General features: G+C 40.9%; 6 protein-coding genes across 8 annotated transcripts; 2 read left to right on the forward strand and 4 right to left on the reverse strand.

Annotated features, from left to right (window-relative positions):
• Positions 1-347: 347 nt before the first annotated feature.
• LOC126761402 (interaptin) lies at positions 348-6,224 on the reverse strand. Of its 3 annotated transcripts, none has more exons than XM_050477521.1 (5): positions 5,952-6,224; positions 3,849-5,893; positions 1,350-2,992; positions 1,138-1,290; positions 348-1,079 (listed from the first exon to the last, which is right to left on the reverse strand). In XM_050477521.1, exons 2-5 carry the CDS (start codon positions 5,869-5,871, stop codon positions 834-836), a joined length of 4,065 nt encoding a protein of 1,354 aa, XP_050333478.1. In that variant the 5' UTR covers positions 5,872-5,893; positions 5,952-6,224; the 3' UTR covers positions 348-833. The 3 variants fall into 3 exon arrangements, with proteins under 3 accessions (XP_050333478.1, XP_050333479.1, XP_050333477.1); XM_050477522.1 differs by having other exon boundaries at positions 5,948-6,224; XM_050477520.1 differs by having other exon boundaries at positions 3,849-5,897; positions 5,952-6,223.
• A 349-nt stretch (positions 6,225-6,573) lies between these two features.
• On the forward strand, positions 6,574-13,810 carry LOC126761401 (alsin homolog). The gene is made up of 10 exons (XM_050477519.1): positions 6,574-6,786; positions 6,857-7,515; positions 7,579-9,360; positions 9,423-9,880; positions 9,940-10,085; positions 10,149-10,730; positions 12,002-12,493; positions 12,553-12,704; positions 12,788-12,963; positions 13,039-13,810. The coding sequence occupies exons 2-10, from the start codon at positions 6,864-6,866 to the stop codon at positions 13,081-13,083; spliced, it is 4,485 nt and encodes a 1,494-aa protein (XP_050333476.1). The 5' UTR covers positions 6,574-6,786; positions 6,857-6,863; the 3' UTR covers positions 13,084-13,810.
• A 753-nt stretch (positions 13,811-14,563) lies between these two features.
• On the reverse strand, positions 14,564-17,194 carry LOC126761408 (uncharacterized). The gene is made up of 2 exons (XM_050477543.1): positions 16,641-17,194; positions 14,564-16,077 (listed from the first exon to the last, which is right to left on the reverse strand). The coding sequence occupies exons 1-2, from the start codon at positions 17,086-17,088 to the stop codon at positions 14,564-14,566; spliced, it is 1,962 nt and encodes a 653-aa protein (XP_050333500.1). The 5' UTR covers positions 17,089-17,194.
• A 94-nt stretch (positions 17,195-17,288) lies between these two features.
• Positions 17,289-18,479, forward strand: LOC126761415 (uncharacterized). Its single transcript, XM_050477552.1, has one exon. It carries the CDS (start codon positions 17,419-17,421, stop codon positions 18,328-18,330), a length of 912 nt encoding a protein of 303 aa, XP_050333509.1. The 5' UTR covers positions 17,289-17,418; the 3' UTR covers positions 18,331-18,479.
• Positions 18,480-18,657: 178 nt separating this feature from the next.
• On the reverse strand, positions 18,658-19,946 carry LOC126761416 (uncharacterized). Its single transcript, XM_050477553.1, has 2 exons — positions 19,718-19,946; positions 18,658-19,653 (listed from the first exon to the last, which is right to left on the reverse strand). The coding sequence occupies exons 1-2, from the start codon at positions 19,839-19,841 to the stop codon at positions 18,908-18,910; spliced, it is 870 nt and encodes a 289-aa protein (XP_050333510.1). The 5' UTR covers positions 19,842-19,946; the 3' UTR covers positions 18,658-18,907.
• Positions 19,947-20,990: 1,044 nt separating this feature from the next.
• Positions 20,991-22,322, reverse strand: LOC126761424 (uncharacterized). Its single transcript, XM_050477560.1, has one exon. It carries the CDS (start codon positions 21,832-21,834, stop codon positions 21,124-21,126), a length of 711 nt encoding a protein of 236 aa, XP_050333517.1. The 5' UTR covers positions 21,835-22,322; the 3' UTR covers positions 20,991-21,123.
• Between the last annotated feature and the right edge of the window lie 1,953 nt (positions 22,323-24,275).

Here is a 24,275-nt window from a genome sequence, read left to right on the forward strand (position 1 = left end):
TGTTCAGCGTAAAAAAGCGACTTAAAAATTATCAGCGCGTTGTTGTTGTTATAACGATTATCTAGTCCCCGTTAGGGTGGTAAGGTTCAGATAAGTTGTCATCGAGGTCATCCAATGGTAGGCCCAGGAAATTTCGCAATTCTCACGACAGCCGTATCTACGTTACCGGAATTGATTTTATCCGACCAAGGGTTGTCCTTTCGAAGGTCTAACCTCGTTTGGATCGGTAAGTTTTAGATTATCAGCGTGTCGAGCTTTGCTGTTTTGTATGAGCTCTGTGTATATCCATTTCTGAGAAGCTTGAGCACAAAAAAAACTGAATTTACAAAAGTACAAATTCCGCCAAATTAGTATTGGAGTCAACATCGTTTATTTGGTCGTTTGGCAATTAATTGGTCAGACATTTTTTTGTTGTTTTTTTTTTTTTTCAAGAATAACTCGGGTATACAGAAAAATGTCTTTAGGAAGAAAAGTACTTTATGTATAAATATAGAACGAAAACAACAAATAAATATACAGAATAAAGAACTAAAAACAGCGAATAAATATGCTATTAAATAAGTAAAAATATAGAAATAGTTTAACTTAATTTGGCAATGTTCGTTTGCATTTTATGCACAGCAAGAAGGAAGTAGGGCAAAATTACGCTTATCCTGTGCAGACGCGTTCACAGCTTAAGCTACTAATAATAAGGATACCGTGCACACAAGAGACGGGTCTAAACAACCGCAAGGGACACGGATTTTTAGCCAGCCAAGCACTATCAATTCGGCACTATTCCTCGAAATTACTTCAGATTGTTTACTGCTAACACAGCAACATTTACTAAAAATTTAGTAACTTTCAGTTGCGGCACGCAGCTCATCCAACAGCGAGGGTCCATCCAACTTCTGCGCACTTGCAGTAGCACGCATATTCCTCGTATGCGCGCTAATGAAATGCGCCAAGTCGCTGCGCAAGCCATCGACTGACGCGTCCAGTTTGTGTAAATTTGGCACACATTGATTGCTACGTTGTATCAGCTCCAGTATGCTGCTGGTCTTGGGGCGGCGTGTAGCCAGCGCCGATTGTTGAATTAACTGTAAAGTTGCGGTAGATTTTATAAATGCATATAACTGTAATGGCTGTGCGAAATACCTTCTTGTAATCATCAATTAAATTGGCAACCTCATGCGCCGGCTCAACGCTACTTTCTTCCAACACAGCCGAGTCGCGTGTATTATGCGCTGCCTTACCCAAATCGGAAGCCTCGAATTTCTGGCGCTCCATTGCTAGAGCCTGTTCGAGTGCCTGTTAGATGAAAAAAGAAATTTCTTTTCTAAAATTTAACAATATTATTGGCTTCATACTTTAATTGTGTTTTGGTTATGCTCGCACTTCAAGCGCATCTCCTCCAACTGCCTTCTGGTCAAACGTAGTTCGCGCAGCTCTTCGCTTGTCTTGCACTGCTCGTGTGTCAAATGTGCGGCGCGTTGCTCGGTAGCACGCAGCGTCTTCTTCAACTTTCTGATATTGCCCAGCAGTGTGTGTATGTGTAAGTCGTAACGCTTCATTTTGCGCCTATACTCCGCTTCGAGCACTTTGGTGAGTATGCGCATGCGTTCGTTGCTGTCTGACTCGCTGCCGCTTGTGTTACCGTTTGCATCGGTGGAGGTGGCTGTTTCTTCGCTGGTCGAAGCGTGTAGCGTGTTCTTAGGTAATACTACAAATTCCGGTGGCAACACGAGGCCATCGCGCTTACTCTTCTTCAACTGCTGCAGCTCTGACTCCATTGCCGCCAGGCGTTCAGCATACGCATTACGTTCGGTTTTGAGTTTGTCCATTTTTGTTTGCAAAGCGCGCAACTGCCGCTGATTACGCGCCATTTCTTCGGCGTAATCTTCATTGAGTTGACGTTCGAGACGCGCATTTTTGCCTTGCAATTCCTCAATGTGGCGCTGCTGTGCTGCGCTGTCTGCCAATTGCGCGCTGAGTTTGGCGCCCAACGCTTCACAGTTCGTTTGTGCATTTTCATCTACTTTTTCTTCATTGCTTTTGGCAAGCAAAGCAATTGCTTGGAGTTGCCTCAACTCCTCGTTCTGCTCGGCGAACAGCGTATTCAGCTCCTCCAGCTCGGCGTGTTTCAACTGCAACTCAGCTCTGGCACTTTCCTCCAACTTTTGTGCGACTTGCAGTGTTGCGAGCAACTCTTCCCAGTCTGCTTGTGATTCAGTGAGCTGCTTCACTTTGCCATTTTGTTGCTCGATCAGCTGCTGTAGGAGACGCACTCTTTCGTTGCGTCGCGCTTCGTCGTATTGCAACGCTGCCGCCAAACGATTTTCAAGTTCCTCAACTTTTGCACGCAGGCGCAGCAGTTCCTCCTTTTCGTTTGGGAATAGCTCTATTGTGTTGCTAGCTTCACTGGCGTCTTCATTTCTTTGCAGCGTTGACAACTTTGCTTTCAGTTCGTCAATTAGCTGTGTCTGCTGTTCAAGCACATTTTCAATTTGAAATTTTGCTTCCAACAAGCTTTGCATCTCGTTTATCAGCCGTTCATTCTCGGTTTGTAAGCGTTGCATGCTTGCCTCGCAGCTCCGCATTTGTACGCCGTGGAGTCGCTCTTGCTCGCTCCTGTCTTTAAAATGTCTTTCGTCATTTTCCTGTAATTTCTTTCGTAAATATTCCACCTCTTTGCCGAAAGCTGTCGCTTTTTCAATGTTGTCTTTTATGTTCGTTAGGTTCATTAGTACATCGGCTTCTCTCGTATTTACAGTATTTTTTAGCTTTTTGTTTTCATCGATTATTTTTCTGATATTTGAAATGTTTTGAATGTCGTGTGAGTTTTCATGTGGACCAGGTTTTTCATTGACTAGAGTTTCAAAAGCTTCCAAAAGCTTTCTTTTCTCCTCAATCAAAAGACTTTGTGAACTTAAATACACCATTAGTTGTCGTTGTTGCTCCGTTAATCCACCGACCGGCTGATTGTCTTCAACATGCGACGTGATGGAAGAATCTAAAAGAAAATATTAGTTATGTTCTAGCTGTAATATATGTACTACAGGGGTTGGAGTAGCCACAATATTGAAAAAATCCATTTTTAGGAGTTTTACTTGCTACAGTATGCAGAAGGAAGGTGCTCGAGAATCACTCTGGATACTCGGTGCAATTTCATACATATATAATCGGCTGTTGTAGTTGTAACGTGTACCTAATTCCCATTAGGATGATAGGGATTAAATAAATTGTCATCGACGTCATTCAATGGTAGGCCCAAGAAACGTGCTGTTTCGACGGGGTCGGACCAAAGGGAGAGGGGTGTCAGATGAGACTGGTTGGTGGGGTAGGCAAAGAGGTGACCGGTGTCATGCGTAGACTCATTGCTATTCTGCTATCTATTCTGGATAAGTAGAAGTTTAACCTGCTACAGTATCCAGAACGAAGCTGCACTAGGGTCAAGGGTCACTCTAGATTATCGGTGCAACTTGAGATCGTGATTTACTATGGATCTACTGTGTGAGAGTACGGGTGTAATGTTAGTTACGCCCAAACTGTGGCTGCCTGAAGCTTCTTCTGCGCTTCACTACAACCAGACGACCGTAGCGTTGCGGCGTAGTTTATAGCCGGCCGGCCGATTGCCTTGTAAGTTGCCAACAACGTTTCTTTGTCTTTTCCTCACGAGCTACCGGTTAGCGAAATTAGGATTTTGGTGCGGCTCTATACCGCGGTCGTTTAAGTCAGTTGGACTAAACCATGTTGTCTTGTTTTTAATTTTAAAAAATAAAATTATTTACTGGCAAAAAAAAAACTATTTCAAAATGTAATTTTTTCAAGTCTCTGACTACACCTAACCCCTTAATTTACAACATTACCGTTATCTAGTGTTGCCGTTCTATTACAAATAAGGTCCTCCAAAGCAGCGATTAATATTTGTCTCTCTTTTAAAATTTCACTTTGATGACTCAATTGTTGCAGCAACGTCTCATTTACAGCGGTGATAGTGGCACAATCTGCATCGTTTAAATATTGTGAGTCAGGAGATTTTTCAATGTCTTCACACTCATTTAAGCTAATGTTGGAAGCTTCCAAAAATCCACTATCATCACCTTCGTTTTCATTTACGCTTCCTATATCTATTTGGTCCACCCCGCAGTCTTTAAAACTATTATTGTGCTCGTCTAATCCTTCCCTTAGCGCTTTCTTTTTCTGTACCACGGTTAATTGTTGACTTTCGTTACTGAAATCATCCTGTTGTGTTCCAGTACCTTTCTCGTACTCCTGCAATTTCGCTTGCAATTCCGCATTTCGGTTGGTTGCACTCTGCAATTTCGCTTCGAGCTCATTTATTCTATGGCCCAAATCCGCTGTATGTTTAAGGTATCCTTTCAACTTTTCCCTAAGCACATCTATTTCGCGTTTGTCACCGTGCGATTGGAATCTCAACTTGCCGTTCTCGATTTCGAGTATCTCCAATTGGAAACGGGTTTTTTCACAAAGCGCACACATGCTGGCGTATTGCTCATGCAAAGCAATTAATTCGCGCTTGACACTTTTCAAATTCGATTGTTCAGTGCACACTTGCTCAAGCGTAATGTCATGCTGCGTGCGGATTTTTATTAAATTCTGCTGTAACTCAGTTATTTGTTGTGTCTTTTCTTCGTCCGTTTGCTTTAAATTTTTTAGCTCACAGTTTTGTGTTTCTAGTGAAAAGTTGAGTTGATCTATTTGTCGCGCCTGCGCCTCATGCTGCGCTTGCAAGTCCGTCAAAGTATTTAATTCCAATTGGAGCGCATATAAAGACTTTTTAAGAGACGATATCTCAGTAGTTTTCGCATTGATTTCGTCGTGATAAGACATACTCAAACGATGCACTTCATCCATATTCCATTCGTTTTGTATATTCTCATTGAAATTTTGTTGCAGCTCTTGAATTTCGCGTTCTTTTTGCACTAACAATTCTTGCTGTGATTTGCTCTGCTCTTTTAGCTCTTCGATTATTGTTGTCATCTTTAATTTCTCAGCGATTTCTGCATTTAGCGCTTCATCTTTTGTTTTCAACGTGTCTTCTAGCATTTGCCTTTCGTTTATCAAACGCTTGCACTGTGCTGTCATATGTGTATTTTCGACCTCTACACCAGCAAGTGTTTCCTGCAGTTCCAAGACTTTGGCGTCTTTTTCCGCATTCAGTCTACTTAAGTCCTCAAGCAGTACATGTTTTTGCTTACGTAGTACACTGATTAGTTTTTCCTGGTCATTAACCAATGCACGTTGTTGTTCCAATTCAAATTTGTTTAATACCTCATCAGTTTCATCACACACATTTGTCAGTTGCTCATCTTCTACCAATTTTTGCATAGCTTTATCTCGTTTCGCTTGCAGCTCCTTTTCCAAATCACCGCATTTCTCATACAGACGCACGCATTCGCGTTGTAAACGTTGATTCTCCTGCATATATTTACGTTCTTGCGAATATAGTCGTTCAAGCGCCTCCAAACGCGTATTTTTTTGTGCGCGTAACTCCTTTTTATACCATTCCTCTGATTTATTGAGTCGCTCCAGTTCACTGCGTAGCTTTCGAACATCTTGCATGGCACTGAACAGTGCTTGATCACGCTCCTTGAGCAATACATGTATGTGCTGACAATGATTATTTAGCTCCATTTCAAAAGGGCACGATATTTCACTGTTGTTTGAACTAGTAGTGTAATTTCCAGAATCATATGCCAAACCGGAATTTTTCGACACACTTAGTACAGACGTTGCCGAAACATCGAAACTGTTACGCTGTTTCGCAGCAATCTCCATGTTTTCTACTGAAGCCATTTTCGTCTCATCTAATATACCTTCATATTCCCAGTTTAAATTTACATTATCAATGGGGGTATCACTCATCATGGACTCCCCGTACGAATCCGCTCTTCCTAATATATAAATTATAAAGTTACCACGAGTTCATCTATGCAAATATGACTTACTTGTCGTGTCTGGTTTATTTATGGGCAGCTGACATCACTTCTGATTTTTTATTGATATTTTATCAAGCTCCTATGAGCGAAAAATTGTATATCTCGATGCTTTCGTTGAGCATCCTTGCAAATTATGCAAACAAATATTTTTTAATTAACTCAATTGTAACGCTACAAGGCAATAATTAATATATTTTATTTTTGTTTTTCACCCAGCCAATTTATGTTTTGCTTTCACGGTTTTCAGCTTTTTTCTTTTGACGTATACATTTTTTTTTTATCTTTCCATCAGCTGATAGTAAGCGACATACGCTTCGGCATATAGCTCTTGCCGTTCGGGACTCGATTTTCGGTTTTATCGGCATTGACAATATGCACATAGAAAATAAGTTAATTATACCGTATTAAATGAATACATACATATTTAAAAATCTAAAATATTATAGATTAAGGTCGAAGTCTTTTGAATCGGTACTGGAGTTTATATTGAACAATCATATTAAATTTACTGTAAAAACAAATAGAAAAATAATTTTAAAACGATTAGACAACGATGTACACAATCAGCTGTTCTATTATACGTCATCACTGTCAATGGATTTGTTTTGAATCGCAGTTAATTGATTTCTCTTTGTATAGTTTTCTTTATTTTCATGCGAAAACAAATCGAGATTTAATATAATTGTGTATTCATATATTCTTTAAAATACAAATAAACAAATACAAACATATGGAAAACAACATTGTAAATAAAATATGTTAAGTTGCAAATGTGCCCTAAAGTAAGGATATAACTAAAAAAATAAATAAGATAAAATAAGTCTCGAAATTCTTCAATCTCAAGGTGAGTATAATATCATATTTGCATATGATATCTGTACTTAAATTGCGTAATTATCTTTGACTTTCTGCAGTTTAACAATGGCAGAGGAAAATACGGAGGAGGCATTTATTATATATCGGGAGGGTGTGGCACAACAGTTGCAATGGGTCACAGTGCCACCGTTGGAACGTCAACCTGCCACACGCCTCTGCGCCGTTGAACAGTACGATTTACTATTAATACTCACCGCTGATGGCTCACTTTACATTGCTAAGAAATCGACACATTCCCCCAACACACTGCATTTAGAACTACACCGCACCTGTATAGTGGATATAGCCTATTGTCGGCAGTTGTGCCAACTGTTTGTTGTAACAGCGAATGGTGATGTGTTGATGCAAACTATAAAGCAAACAGGCAACACAGATTTATGCCAAAATGCTTGGCAATCGCTATCATTTGATCCACTCGAGCTTTCCGAGGAGGGAATTTTTATTGAACGCGTTTGCTGTGCGTCGCGCGGCGTAGTTTTTGTCACACGCGCCGGCGAATTGTATGTAATGGGCAGTTGCGGTGATGTATTTCACGCAGAAGTGCAACCCAAGCATATACGTCTCATTGAAGATAGTAAATATCTACTGGATCTCGTAGCTGGTGATGAGTTTTTTGTTTTATTACTACAACGCGCTTACCCTACAGAAGGCGATCCGTTAAAACTCTCGAGCAATGGACGGCAAACTAATATTGCTTGTAAGTAAATGCAATGTTTTATAATTTTGGCTAAACTAAAAATTATGTATATCACACTCTTAGCAACATCAAATAATTCGCCTTCAGCTGCACGTGTCCGCGCCTATGGTAACCAGCTAGACATTGAAAATTCTGTTGGTGATGAAAATGCAGATAAAAAAGCCGAATTAAACTCGAACTCATCCGTGCGCTCTTATAGTAGCACCAAATCAAGCCAAACACAACAAGATGACATTGACTATAATCTGAAAGAAATACTTAAACAAGGCTACTCGCTGCTGCACACACAAGTTTGCACATTTGGTGCTGCGAATGGCGGCCTACTCGGCACGGGCGATCACATTAAACGCAATACAGTAAATTACCTGCAAAAGCTGGAAGCGCTAGGCGTATGTAGTGTGGCTGCTGGTAGAGAACACAGCGTCGCACGCACTCTCGATGGCAGATTATTCCACTGGGGGCTGAACACACAGCTACAACTGAACAACCAAAAAGATCTAACCGATATAAGTTCACCTACTGAACTGAAATTGGACAAAGTGGAACTGGAAGTGACTCAGCGCAATATACTCAATGCTTGCTGCGGCGATTTCCAAACCGTGCTTTTGAATGCGCGTGGTGAAGTACACTTAAAAGAACAGCAGCTGCTAACGAGTTTCGAACAACACTTGCTCACTTTGAATATGCGTGACGCCACCAATCGCAAAACCATACCTTTGCTGCTCGCCTCTGCGACGTACACCTTGCAGAATCGTCGCAAATTCCAACGCCAATTCCACGCCTACTATACGGGGCTGCAACAGCAACTGAAAATGTTGTTGGTGTACCGCCATGGCATACAAATGATTGAGCTTTTCCAGCAGAAGAGCACAGCTTTCGTGCTGTTGCAGCTGCAACACATATGCCAGTTTTATCACAAACTCTTGTACCTGATCGCTTGTACGTTGAAATCCTTTGAGGAATTTTACCGTTCCGACTTTACAAATCCGACAGAATTGGTTTTTGTGCAGCACTACCGCGAGTGTATCGAACTTTTTACGCAGTACACGAAAGCTTATTGCGACCTTTACTCGGTCGATGCTTTCGCAGAGGCCTCCAAACTCTACAGCCAATTGTCGAGTGTGCCGTTATTGCCCGGCCAGCGCGAGCATAACATCGACTTGCTGCGCATCTGTCAGCAGCCCTTTCAAGTATTCCCCCATTATGTGCAATTCCTCGAACAACTCATCAAAACGCGTCCCGAATTCACAGAGCATCTCTTCGCTTGGGACGCGTATGCGCGACAACAGCGCATAGACTTGGAGCTGGCGGAGAACACCTTGGAGTTTTGGCAGCGCAATGAGCGCAACTCCAAAATTCGGCATTTTCGCCGCAAGCAACGACGCGTCATACTTACCTCCACGACGGTGCCGCTGAAGTTGGCTCACACCACCATGAGCATGTCCAGCAACACTTTTATCCTATTCTCCGATTGCTTCTGTCAGGTTAGTGGCCAGTTGCACACATATCCCCTGGTGACGCTGTGGGTGAAGATGGAAAATGATACCGCCTTACGCATAACAACGCCGGAACGCACATTCACGCTGCTGGCGCGTACGAATCACGATAAGAAACTTTGGTACGATCAAATCGAGTCGGCTGTGAAGCTCGCTACAGGACGGCCCGCGGACGTGAAATTGTCGAGTGTGCGCACTACGGCTCACCTGTTTAGTCGGAATCATGCCAAATATGCCGGTGTGCACGCTTATGGACGTTGGCGCAATGGCGTACTACATGGCAGCTGTTACCTCGAGTATCCAGACGGACGCGTTTACTTCGGACAAATCAGGAATGGCGAAATCGAAGGTAAAGCTTTAGTTTGTTTGTTGGCTAACTGCGCCGAATTCATCAACCCATATATTTTATAGGTTATGGCAAAATGGTAATACCGTCGGTAGGTCTGTACGAAGGTCAATTTAAGGCGGACAAATTTCACGGTCATGGAACCTATGAGCTGAAAGATAATGAGGTTTACGAGGGTCACTTTCGGGATGGTCTATTTCATGGGCATGGCATGCAACGTAGCAACAATTGCACCTATGTCGGCGAATTTCAAGCAAATGCAAAATGCGGTTATGGCATCCTGGACGACATGTTGACGGGTGACAAGTATATGGGCATGTTTGCGGATAATAAGCGTGTCGGTGCTGGCATCTGCATTACGATGAACGGCGACTACTTCGAAGGTCTCTTTGCGAACGATGAATTAGCTGGTCCGGGCATTGCGGTGCTGGAAAAGGACTACTACTATGAGGGCGAATTGTCGTTGCAGGGCCCAATTGGCAAGGGTGCTTATTACATGCCAACCGGTGCAGCGAATACAGAGGTCTCTACAAAGTTAAAATCATACTTTTTACTATTTTATTACAAGAACAATTCATACAGGATTCGGACTTAAACGAGAGCGATGAGTTTGCGAGTCGTCAAATGATAGGCAATGTTTTGAGTGGTCAGTTAGGTGGTACATGGCAAGAAGTGCGCATTATCTCTGGCGCCATGTCTGTGAATAAGCAGTTTTCAAAATATCCAAGGTATTATTAACACAAATTCTGCACCAAAATTTCCAAACAAAATTCATTTATATATATTTACAGTTCTATCGGTGCTCTAGTCGTCGATAACAGTCGCAAATGGCGTTCACTCTTTGAAAATTTTGAAGAAGAAGTGCTCGGCGGTGTTGCCGTTAACAGCTCGCAGAAATCTGACGATACCGTGAGTGCGACAAAAGCACTCTGGAATCGTATTGCTGTTTACATGTATTCGCTGCGTGAGCGTGAACGCACACTAGAGCAGCAAGACAGCGCTTATCAGTCGACGCGCAGCTACTTTGCCAAAAACATATCACTCGGCTTCTCCAACAGCTTCGATAAACTGAGTCTAAAGTCCACAAATAGTTTGCTCACAACAGCTAAAACGAGCATACTGGATTTGAGTAGCAGCCTGACGGACTCACGACGTTCTCATTCACAGGAAATGCTTTACGACGGCGATGTAAACGATTTCGATAACGTGTGGGGCACACAAAGTTTCACACACTACAACAGCGAGGATAATAACTCCATAAACGGTTTGCTCAACGCGCAGATAAACCATTGGCTGGGCGATACCAACGCGCCGAGTTTGCGCTCCTCATGCGATAGCATACTGAATATTGGCGAAAGTTTTAATAATAATAGGTAACAGTTTTTAAGAAAAATAAGAAAAAATGTTAACTTCGGTTACACCGAAGCTTTAATACCCTCGACAAATGCAAAAGATTCTATACAAATGCTTGACTTTGAGCGTTCAATTTGTATGACAATTGAACGAGCCTGTGAATGGAATGGTCTCACAATGGAGGGTGTCAGTGGAGCCGTCCTTGTCGGATCGAAGAATCATAAGGCTCGCGTTAAAAGTAGAGGTCAACAAACTCCCTCCCAGACGTAATCCCTGGAACGCAAACTGGGATACCTTCCGGGATACGCTAAGTAGGAATGTGAGCGGAGAGGGCCAGACTGATAAAAATGTTACGGGTCCAGGACTGGTGAGCAAACTGTCTGCGCTAAATAAGTCCATCATAGACGTATACCATTACAGCTGCCCCACAAGCGACCACCAACTGTCCCTGGTAGTCCAGCAGACTCAAATGTCTTAGGAAAAAATACGGAGGCTCTTTAATAAGGCGAAACGTACGGGGGTCTGGGAGGAATATGAAAGCAATCTAACCGCATATAACAAGGAGATTACATATGCAAAACAGGCAAGCTTTAGGAGATTCTGTGAAAATGTCACCTCCACACCAGAAGCAATTAGGCTGCACAAGGCATTGGCCAGTGGCAAGACTGACACAGAATTAGCGATCAAAAGAAGCGACGGGACGTATACGACCAGCGCGAAAGAACGAGCTATGGCACTACTTCGCACTACCCGAAAAGAATTCGGGAAGACCAGTGTCTAGCTACAGCAGAACACAAGCCATCCATGTCAAGTTTCATCAAGATATCTCATCAACAAAGAAAGTTTATCGTAAAAGAACAAGATTTTGAACGTGCATCTTGTATGATAGCTACACGTTATAGTGGTCCGATCTAAACAATTTCTTCAGAGATTGTACCGTTGCTTTAAGCAATAATCCATGCCAAGTGTCATGAAGATATCTCTTCAACTAAAAAAACATTCCATAAATAGACTAGATTTTGATTGTTCAGTTTGTATTGCAGCTATACTCCATAGTGATCCGATCTGATAAATTTCTTCGGAGTTTATACCGTTGCTTTAAGCAATAATCCATGCCAAATTTCATGAAGATATCTCATCAACTAAGAAAGTTTTCCATGGACTATATTTTGTCGTACAGTGGGTCTCCCTTTTCCTTTTGGGTTATATAACCTTCGGGGCAAACTTAATATTATTCAGTTTAGTTATAGTATAAATCATCACTTAGTAAAGTTGTTTCTCTTTCCAAAAGCTTCACTTCACAATCTGATCTGGAAATCGTGCCCAGCTTCGGTATCACTACGCTGACCGAACAAGATGTGGCCGCTATCAAAGATTACCTACAACAAGCGTTCAAAGATCGCTATCATCCGCTGTATCTGTTGAATCAACGCATATCCAACTGCTTCTACAACTCATACGGCTGCTGGAAAATGAAGCCGACACCCATACTGGCAAAGCAAGCGATGTTGGAATGGGAATCGATCTCGAAACGTGTTTACAGATTTGTGCAGAAAATGTTTCCGGCGCTGCCCGATGACTATTGCGTGATCGAAAGCACGCGCGAAGTAGTTTCGCACATCACCTTGCTGTATCCCATCGTGCTAAGTGAGGGCATTTACTCGACGCTGTTCGTGCTGTACGCCAACAAGTGCAGTGTGAAGGACGAAATGTACAGACAGAATCTTATTTATGCGGACAAGCTGAAAGACGAGGAACTAGCCACTTGTCTAGGACTTGATAGGTAATGTAGTTGCGTGCCACACTAACTTGCTCAGCTATAACTGACTTTCATAACTGCAGCTCATTTTTACCGATCGTGCGTCATGCCTGCTACGCGGACGCCATACAAACGTTGAAGCAACTCAAAGAAAAATATAGTCCCAAAGCGATGTTAACTGTGATAGAGCGTTGCATACAACAAATAACCGACGCACACAAAGCAATTGCTAGCGGTTAGTTACTATAAGCGTCTAATCTAATTGTTGCTCCAGTATGTTAACGGTTTATTTATATTAACGCTTTTCGTTATTTTTAGTGAACTCTGTGATATTAGCCGCCGACGGCATGATGCCGCTCACACTCTTTCTGGTGCTGCGCGCCGCCGTACCGCATCTCGGCGCCGAGTTAGCGTTGCTAGATGACTTGACCGGTGGCAGTAATTTCCAATTTGAAATGAACGGCATTGCCGGCTATTGCTACACGACTCTCAAGGTTGTAATCCACATTTATTTATATTTTTTACTTGTTTGCAGCATTTAGTTAATTTTTTTTTTTGTATTTCTGTAGGCTGCCTATGAGCATATCACCGCCGTGCCTCTAAATAAGTCGTAATGCGCCTCCACACACCTACCGTGATTCTCACGTATGCACGCCAGTTGTGCAAAAAGCTCACCAAATCATATTTTAGTACCAACCGCATTAAGCTTTGTGGTTGAATTTTGAAAATTGTAGCACCTAAGCATAAATTAACAAAATGTTAACGTTTCAAAGTGTAAAGAGTAAGCGGTCTGTTCAAACAGAGCTATTGTGTTTAGTGTAAGAAGTAAGCGTGCTGTTCAAACTGACCCATCGTGTTAATAGTAATGGTGCAAAAATACCTTATGTATGACAAGTGCGAATTCAGAATTATTTATGCTCGAAGGTTGAGTGCAAAGAAGTTAAGCCGGATAATTTCTGAGCAAATATTTGGAGCCTGCTCGAAATTCTGTAATTATCGTTTGACTACTATTATTATATATATATTTTTCAAGGTCATTTGTTTATTAATCCAAGTATTTATTAATTGCCTGTAGAAAGTTTACTGCATCATTTTAAAGTCGGTGTTATTTTTAAACAGCTAACCTCTACAATTCTCAACGACGAAATATTCCCTAAACTATATATTGTTACCGTAAAAGTAAATAGAGTAGACTAATAATTGTGAAAGTTGCATAATTAATGTTAAATGCACACTAACATTCCACGGATGAAAGGTAAACGCCGAAAATATAGTTTATGTCCGGACGAAAAAGCGTAAAAAGAGGATGTATTAATAATAAATGAGATATGTTACTAAAAAGCTGTGCATGACGTACTCGTATAATCATCTTAATAGGAGTAGCAAAATGTGGTGCAATACATGACTACATCTTTATGTGAAGCAATTCCTAAGACAGCGGGTTCTACCGTTCCCTCGACAGTCTAAGTAACCGGAACGGATCCGGATTTTTATCCGGCCAAAGACTACCAACTCGGCACCATTCCGCGATTTTACTTCAGTAGTGTGTTCTACCGCTACAAGATCAACCGGTTCTATCTTACCGGCATTAACTCGAATGTCATCCGGCCGAGGGCTCTAATTTCGGTGATCTCAAACTGTTTGAATCTGTAAGTTTTAGGTTAAGTATGTCATCATTGCAACAGCACCAAGCAGCAGATTTGCTCCGTATCCTCCTAAGAGTTGACCCCGACACACCAAATATATGTCCTGCGTGCAAGGAGTCCCCGCAAGACTCTAAACAAGCCTTTGTATGCGCAGCGAACCCCACTCATCCAACACTTCTCTTAACATGGTCCGTCCACGTCGAAACAGCACGTTTCCTGAGTCTACCGTTGGGTAACTTCAATGACAGCCAACTTGAACCTTACCACGCAATCAGATTTGGATCAGAATTAGATATCCGCCATAAAAACAAATACACTTTTGTATAGAAAATTTTTTTTTTTTATGAAAATATATAAACAAGTAATTTTTTATGGCTTCGTGCATCTATAAGTAGATCTAATAGACCCTTATAGCTTACAGTAAATTTCAGAATATAGCACTGAACAATTAAACCTTTTTAATTAAGATATCCGAGCTCGTGCTCGATACGGAATCAACTTCTTTGCTATCTTTAACGTCTTGCGTGGATAGATTTTTGAAGAAGCCGTCTGGGAACTTGCTGAAAAGAATCTTATCCAAATGCTGTGGGAAATGGCGCGCGTGGTATTTATATGTCACGTACTTGTTCGGCAAACGAATACTGGCGGTCTCCCGATACACGAACATCACATTGTCGTTGTGTTTGATCAAGCGCTGCGATTCGGCGTACAGCAAACCGAAGAGCAGATGCTTGTACAACGAACAGTAGTAATTTTCATCGGTTATACCGTTATAGTACAAAAATCTAACGTTGTGATGCATCGAAATGAAAGTTTCGGCGGATTTCATGCGTGTTATGAAAATGATCAGTGCTTTGGGACGGAAATGTGAGATCTTCGCTGCCATACGACCGGTTAACGAGCACACAAATATCACGGGTGCGTTCATCTCAAACGATGCGCAGGCGACCGAACGCGCCAACGTATCGCTGCCGGTAAGCGAACGATCGCAATATGGCTGCTTACTGAGCGCCTCTTCGATCAGCAATTCCGAAATTGAATCTTGTAGGTAGAAGAAGTAGAAAGCGCTGTTGGACTGATCACACGGTAAAATGTATTTATCGGGATAGTGGAATATATGATGATAGTGCGCTGGATCGACGATCAGTCGTTTGTTGGCGATCAAAGTGGGTGCCAAGACAATTACTTTCTGCAGCTGATATGCGCGTTTGATGAACGCCTCACCAGCCGGACAAAGATGTAGTATATCTTTCTCTGGATGCTTGTCAGAAGGACTCAGCTCAATGATGAAGCCATCGTAGTTTTCGGCCATCCAATCCATGTCGTTGTCGCAACCTTTCACCTCATTAAGCACAATGCGCGCATATATACGCATTTTATCACAACCCAACGTCTTTAGTGCATATTGTAGATTTTCGAAATACTCTTCTGTGCCACCAAAATACGAGACGATGATATTTATGCCCACCTCCTTGCAGAAAGTGATATCCTCCAATTCCTCCATGGACACAAGGAATTTCGTGCAACGTGAAGGGAATAAGACCGGCATGCGTGAGCTCAATTTGCCACCCACCTCCACGGTGCAACGCAAGTGCGCGTCCTTCCTGCGCACAGCGACTTGTATGTCGGTGCCGATGCAAATGTAATCGAAGACATTCACATCGTTGAACAGAAAAGCAGCATTCACGTAAACGCAGCTCTTGCTGCAATGCGTCGAATATTCACGCATACTGGTCAATGTGAGCTCGTCGCCTTTGTTTAGCACGACTTCGGCGTCTGGTGGATCCATTAGGCCGGTGTATTGCAGGCGTGGACTGAGTTTGGCGAATATAGTGGATGATATCGGAAAGCCGATCTCTTTGGAGAGCTTAAGTTCACTTTCGCGTACACGCAGTATCAAAGCCTGATTTTCGACGACAGTGCCGTAAAAGAGGTCCACGGCAAAGCAGCTAATGCCGGCATCTAATTTAAAGCGGGAAGACATATAATTTATACAGTATCAAGAAAGTATGTTAACTTCGGTTGCACCGAAGCTACATATAATAAACGTCATAGGTTCAAGTTTTCCTTGCAAGAACTTGAGTCTGATCGTTCAGCTTGTATGGTAGCTATATGCTATAGTGGTCCGATATCGATAATTCCAACAAAATAGCAGCTTCTTGTAGAGAAAAGGACGTGTGCGGAACCTCAGATTGAAATCTTTAGAACTGAGGGACTAGTTCACGTATAAACCAACAGACGGACGGTCTAAACATGGTCATAACTAAATCGATTGATCGACTCAGCTTAGGTTTCACGGATCAGTGTCATTGAACACTTACTTCTGGATTGTCCCGCAATCGCAAGAAGGAGTCAAATTATTGTGATAGGAAATCCGATGGGAGAACATATTGCAACCATTAATCCATGTGCTTTACCAAGTCCCTTTAAATGAGCTTGTTGAAGTGTTGTAAAAAAAGGAGAAGACACTATGGACCACGAGTCTGAGTGTATATTTATGTATAACCTTATTTGTGCCCACTTACGCAAATAGTTAATTATTGTGTCATCACAATCGCTACATGTCAGCTCTATGCATTTTTTCTTGTCCCCAATGGCACCCTCCTGCGCTTCACTTAATATTTGAAAACCTTTAAAGTAACCTTGCCACACATCACCCGCCTGCTCCTCGGTAGCTTCCGACTTAGCTACTGTTACCTCCTCCTCTTCCATTATGTGTTCTAATTCTGCCGATTCGGAAACATCCAAGCTGTCGGATATGGACTTCTCCGTGCTGTAACTGCGCACGCGTTCAATCCAATCTAGATCCATTTCGTCGACATACTTATCGGTGCCGAGCACATTGGTGAAAATGCTTTGATGTTGTAGGCGCGCCTGCATTTCACGCACATAGTTCAACTTCTCCATATCGGCGGACAGCAGCGTGCAGCGCACTTTCTCGCAGATATTCTTAAAGAGTTCGTCGTCATCCATAATGCGCGAATCTTATTATGCGTTGGCTTCTATTATTTTTTAGAACGCCAAATATTAAATTAAATTTCAAATCTAGAAAATCAAAATGGCATTTAATTTAGTTTAATTTTTTTAATTGGTTTTTTTTTCATTTTGTATATTTTTTTTTCATTTTGAATATTTTTTTTTTCATTTTGAATATTTTTTTTCATTCTGGATTTTTTTCTTTTTGAATATTTTTTTTTCATTTTGGAATGTTTTATATTTCTTTTTCACTAGAAAATCATTTTAAACATTTCTTCACTACGATCTGTGTAAATTACTGTTATTTTTAAGCGCACCGAAGCTAGAATGTCGCACTTGACTTTGCGCAAATCATTCTTCGATAGCCTATGGCCGTTAATTCTATCCGACAATGTTTGCGATACGCATATAAAGCACAGGTGCTCTTACTATTATCCAGACACACAGTTCGGCAATATCTGGCTGCATGGCTACCTCGCGGAACGGGGTTTCAAAAATTATCAACCACCAACAGTGATTCGTTGCTGCTTAGACGAAGACAAAGGCAAGCTTTTCCTGTGTGAGTCGACCGAGGACAATGTCACTGAATTAGAAAGACTCAAGAAACCAATTGGCATCAAGGCAGACGAACTTTCCAACCAATCGCAGGACGAGAAGGACACATTGTACAGCTACAAGAAACTAAATATCCCTGTAGCTTTGGAACAACAAATTGCCGCGTTTAACAACTCGTTCGATACGCGGCGCAAGCTGGCGCATAGTTTTATCAATCGCCAGTACCCATGGTATATGCAATGGCCCGAATACTTAACGCCCTACAAGCTTACCGATGTGGCGCGACAAGATTTCAACAGCAAGCTCAAACAGGCTATCATACAGGATATGATTACCTTCAACTGCAAGCTAATGATAATCGATTTGGCCAAGCAGGTGTGTCTTCATGTGTTGTTCGATTGGTTAAATTTCACGCGCTTTGCTTTTGTTATTGTGCTGGCACGCAGCGAGGATGCTGTAAAGCAGATCAAATTGATGGGACAAAACTTGAGCGCCGTAATGGTGGTGGAAAATATGGAAATTTCATGGCATGAGCAATTGACGGAGTCGTTGCGTGTGGGTGTGACGCATGCCACAGCCCTTGGGGTTTTCGAAAACTGTGCGAAACCGTTTATATACGTTTTCGGACGTAAACGGCACTGTTGCAAATTAAATGTGCATCGTGTGCTACGAAAGACTAATTAGATCGGTTTATGTACATACGTATGAACGATGAGTGGCAAATTGTGTTAATCCTTATAAAATATATATTTTATTTCCAAGCGTGATAATAGATAATTTGCTATACAGACATATTTGGACCGTATTATTGCTTGGAAATCAAATTATATTCAAAATTAATGTTTTTTGAAACACACCTTTAAAATTATTGTTCACAAAAAATAATAGACATGCCAAACTAACCCGAACTCTACAAAAATAATTTGTTGAAGTTGAAATGTCAAGCAATTTTGGCGGATAATTACCGTTAAATGAAGAATTTAATATAACTTCAAATTAAACTTTAGAATATAGGTTAGGATTATCTACATAAATTTATTAAAAATTTGTGTACGAAAACGGCTAATGATTGGATATGGTACACATACAAACATCTTTTGAGATTATAAATTATGAATTGTAGTAAATACATTAAATCTAGAAGTCTGTTTTCACCTTATTATAGCAATATAGTTTTAGTTAGTTGTTTAAATAACTTAAAATTAAAATTCATAAACATTTATATAGTCATCTTTCGCGATTCGTGTGCACTTCCATAAATTTATGTGAGCAACAAATTCATAATGTCACGCTTAACGGTACGTTTCTTTTCTGCTGGCATTTTCTTTAACATTGCCGATACCAATTCACCAAAAATAGCATCTTCGCTGCGATCGCTGTTGTTTGTTACGTTGTCGCTGCTGCTATCGCCCTCCCGTACTTCTACTTTGTTCTCTCGTTTTTCCTCGGAAGCCTCTTGTATTTGATTGCGGACGGCTTCGTCCTCCTTGGCACCATTCCTATTGCAAGTAGCTTCTGCGTCTTCTTTTATGGGGTCTTGCTCAACTTGTTGGACATTGTAGGTCGGTTTATTGTCTACTTCTTCCTCCTTCACATGTACTTCCATTTCAATATGTGTGAGTTCCTCGCCTTCATATTCCTCATGCTGTTGTTCAAGCTCTTGTTGCAGTTCTTTTTTAAGTTCGTTTGCACTTATTTGTTGCGTTACTACATTAGTTGTTTCGTATTCAGGGCCGAGCGTCTCTACTTCCAAAAATACATATTCCTCATTGCCGCTGTCGTTCTCCAAATCTTTTTCGGTAATAACGAATTCTGGCTTTATTACGCCTTCTGGCATAAATACTGCTTCATTTTGCTCTTCTTCCCTGGGTGGTGGACGCAAATATGGTAATAGAAAGTCCATCTCTTTTTTGTATGGAAATTGATTAGACTCCAGAGGATTATCTGCGATAGCATTGCGTTTGTAATGCTCTCGCAAAAAGTGCCAACGAGTCTTCAAAAGTGCCTCTATAAAATTATAGATATCGTATAATTTTTGCAACCGAATCTATAGCAATATGGACGTACATACCTTGCATTTTCATTTGTTGGGCGATTTGTTGCCAACCACATCTACGATCCGATAATGAGGCATTGTTTTTGTAAAGCAAAGGACACTGTCGTACGGCTTCTATTAGTCGATGATTTATATCCATATTATTTTATTTAATTTCTTTGTTTTTAACGTTTGACTGCAAATACGCAATTCTGATGATTTTCATTTGTTTACAAATGTTGTGTACGTGACTGACAGCCCGAAGTTGGAGTAGCGAGACATTAAGTGTTGCCACATGTCATAAATAAAATTGAGTTATAATGTGTACTAAAAAAGTATTTTGCTAACAAAGATAGTGCAAAAACTGTACATAAGAAATGTTTAATAATTATAAAGTATTTCTAATATTTTTAAATGAGTATTCGGTTTAAATATATCTTTTTTTTACATATTTTTACAAATTATTTGTTGGGAAATTTTAAGTATCATTTACGCTGCGTGTATACCGCCCTTATATTTATGACTCTTCTTCCACTTTACACTTCCGTTATTTTGACAGTTTGCTAAAATGGAAAATATGGACAGTTTTTCGTAAAGTGCGTTATAATTTATAAATTTAGTGAAGAAATTAAAGTGATTTTAAAATGTAGTGTATGTTAGTGTATAAAATATTGTTTGAGTCTACTACAGTGTTACAGTGTAAAATGATAAAATAGTGGTATTTGTGCACAGTTTCCCAACAGATTATTCTCTTCATGGAAAAGGATGCAGTGCTGACCTCAAATGTAAGTATTACTGAGGAATTCAAATTCAAAGGACTTACACATAAACTAACATATACACCATGTGCGTCTCAATGGCTTTTGCGTAAGGAGGAATGTACAATAACACGTACACAAGAATTTTGCTAAGAAACTCAGCAAATTTAACAGAAATTTTTGGGTAGCAGGATAATACTATATACATACATATGTATGTATGTATTAGCGAAGCAGCAAATGTTTGTACCTTATATTTGTTTTTCTTCTCTGTTAATTTAACCTATTTTGTTGAAAAGGGATCTGAAAGTAATATAACCTAACTTCCGTACGGAATGCAATTCAGAGCGAATATAAAAAAGTTAAAATCGAAACTAAGTCGCTTTGATATATCCCTGCAGAAAGGCTTTGAAAATTGATAACGAGCTTAAATCAATAACTTACAAACTGAATCCTTTAAAATATTTAGTAAAAAACACGGGACTTGATTTCGTTTAGACATTTCATAACATTTAATAAAATATACATATTTTTAGAGCAAGTACAACGAATTAACAGTACCTTAGAATACAACGAAAGCTTATTTATGAACTAACATATATGAATGTACATACATAAGTATATCAACAACAACAAAAATACACCAACTCTGCTTTGGAAATCAGAACCGGGATTTTGCATTATTTAGTGACGAATGTGTAAAATTAATTTAGCTGGCTGTATTTGGGCTTGTGTTAGATGTTGTGGTCGAGGACGTGTTAATTTTGCCGGCTTTGGACGTGGTGCCGGACGGCGTAGCTTAGCTGGGGCTGGACGACCTCTTGGACGGAAAGCCACTAAACGTTCAACACGTGGCAGCGTGAAGACAGTTTGTGGGAAGACAGCACGAGGATCAATGATCGAGGCAGTTTGTGGTACATCAGCTACGGCTGGTGGTGGGGGTCCATACTCATCAGCTGGTGTACCGGGTGGACCGTACGTTGGTGCGGGGATAGCTGGTGGGGGTCCATAAGATGGTGCAGGCTCAGCTAGAGGCTCTTCAGCAGGTGGTCCATAGGTTTCGTCAGGTGGTCCGTATGTTTGGTCGGGTGGTCCATATGTTTGGTCGGGTGGTCCGTATATTTGGTCTGGTGTTTCCTCAGGTGGCCCATATGTTAGTTCTGGAGGACCATAAGTGGGCTCTGGTAATTCAAAGGCGGGTTCTGGTTTCAAACCTGCTGGTGGATAAGGAGCTGCGTCTACTGGCACTGATGGTACTGCTTCTTGTCGTGCTAAAAATGGCAGTGGCCGATTATTAACTGGTCCGGGAAAACGCAAACGAGAACGTGGCGGTTCAGCGCAACTAAGTGTGGCCAATAAGCCAACGGCGGCCAGTGTGTAAAATATTTTCGACATTGTTGTTCTTTAATTCCTTTATGCAAGCCCGCGACTTTACGTAAACAATCGTGTTGTCCAAGACCGTTAGAAGTAAACTGATATTGTTGAGGGGTCACTGTGTCTATTAAATACGATTTGTCGAAGTCTACGCTTCGGTTGTGTTTCATTACTTGTAACCAATGCGTCGGCAAAACGGTAGTTATGAACGCATTTTGACTTCGCGTTTGACCTCCACGCTACTTTTGTTGTTGTCTCGCATTTCTTCAATTTTATATACGCATGTATGTTTCTTTCGTGTGCTCATGCGAAGGTATGTGTATGTATTTGTAATAAAATTCATTAAAAACCCAAAATTTCCAATGAGTCCATCGCGTCCGATCGACAACGAGCGCTTAAGCCATATGACAAATTTGGCGTCACTGCTGGACGTGATTGTAGTGTTAAATAATATTTCCAACTTACCACGTCCACTGCGGCTTGTAGCTTCTGCTTTGTGGCGCAGAACAGAACGTGTTTGAAAACTATAAAAAAGATTATTAAGAAATCAAGAATGTTTTTGTAAATTATATAAATTGCGTAATGCTTATATTATTATGTACTGTTATTACGGCTATGTGTTTATGTATTATATTTATTAGTTTTAGTGTCTGGTTGTTGGTGACCAGCATATGTCAATTGGCGATATTGGTTAAGGACATGCAATTATCGTGGCTTTTTTACATTTAGTAGACCTAGGCCCTTGGATTAAGAAAAGCACAGGCAGTGATAGAATCCAAATACACTTCAGAGGTTTTCTGCTTTATACCGGCAATTTACAGAGGTTTTTATTTTGGGCTTTGAATTGCTTAACTATTCGGGGAAAGTAAACGATTAAAACAGTTTTCAAATTCTTTCTGCCAGGCATTTTGAATAGAACATTGATTGGCTTTTCTAACCTTCAGTTAATTTTCCTGGGTTTAATGTACCATAAGTATACAGGATGATCCATTTCGAGGTTCCTTACTTTTTTAAATAAAAAACATAGAAACTTCAAATTTAATGAGGAATGTTTGCTATCGTTGGAAAGAACATTCTTTGGCATTTCTGTTTGATAATCTCTTTCAAATGTTGGCCGCGGCTACTTTTGATATGGTCCATATTTAAGTCCAATTTTCGATCACTCGTTCGAGCATTTCGACTGGTAACTGGCGAATGACCCGCGTGATGTTTTGCTTCAAGGTCAGAATCGAAGCTGGATTGTTCGCACGAACAATCTTTAAATAGTTGGCAAACGTTGTGCAGGCGTAAGTCTTCCCATAGTGAAATGCCAAACAACACTGAACAAAACTAACAAGACAGCTTGACACGACTCACGCGTGATCTATCAAAAAAGACTATTGAAAAAAGTACCTCTACTTGGATCATTGTGTGAAAATGAAGACCGAAGTTTTCAAGTATTCTTTCTCCACAAATTTTTTGTGACTATCGGAAATCTTCGAGAAAAAATTCGGGTTTTAATGAAATTGAATTTTGGATTTCGAGCTGCCTTCAAACAGCCATCCATGACCACCATGATAATGCGAGACCAAGAAAACGTTGACTCGTAGCGACTTTAAGACTGATAAACAACTAGGGTTCGTGGAAAAGCTTGGATATGTGAATATCTTGGTTCCTTGGGACTCTCGAAGAACAGGTGAACAACTTGAGTTTTTGAGGGTCTCGGTAGTTCTCGGTGAGTTCCTGACACTCTTCGTACGGCTGTTCAGTTAAAAGTTACATGAACATTTTGGGTTCTTGACACTCTTCGTACGACTGTTTAGTTAAAATACATACAAGTATGAACAACTTGGGCTCTTGAGCCTCTCGGTATGGCTGTGCAGTTAAAAGACAAATGGACAACGTACGTTCTTGAGACAGCTCTCTCGGTACGGTTCTTTAGTTAAAAAACATATGAAAAACTTACGTTATTGAGACTCCCGGCGCGGATGTTCAGTTAAAAGATATACATGAACTTGAAAACTTGGCTCTTAAGTCTCTCAGCATGGCTGTTTAGTTTAAAGATATATGAACAACTTAGTTTCTTGAGACTCCCGGTACATTCGTTCAGTCAACTTGGGTTCTTAAGTCTTTCGGTATGGCTGTTTAGTTAAAAGACACGTGAACAACTTGGGTTCTTGAGACGCTCGGTCCATCTGTTCAGATAAAATACTTTGGTCATACCCACATGTTTGTTGATAATATTTTATGCGAATCCACTTAGCGTAAGCGCTGACCCGCAACGCAGCCTTGTCTGCTGTCTTTCCTGTTGGATGTGTAAATATAAGTGTGTATATTTGTGGTTCCATACCATTAGTAGTGACGTGCTTGTTTGGGCGTATACTTGAATATCCTGCCACACGCCTTATCTACCTCTCTGCATATCGCTGTCTGCTTGTCTGTCTGCGCGTGTTGTTTGTAATGCATGTTGTATTACAATAGTG

This window comes from Bactrocera neohumeralis, chromosome 6 (genome assembly GCF_024586455.1).
Source record: "Bactrocera neohumeralis isolate Rockhampton chromosome 6, APGP_CSIRO_Bneo_wtdbg2-racon-allhic-juicebox.fasta_v2, whole genome shotgun sequence".
Lineage (NCBI taxonomy): Eukaryota > Metazoa > Arthropoda > Insecta > Diptera > Tephritidae > Bactrocera > Bactrocera neohumeralis.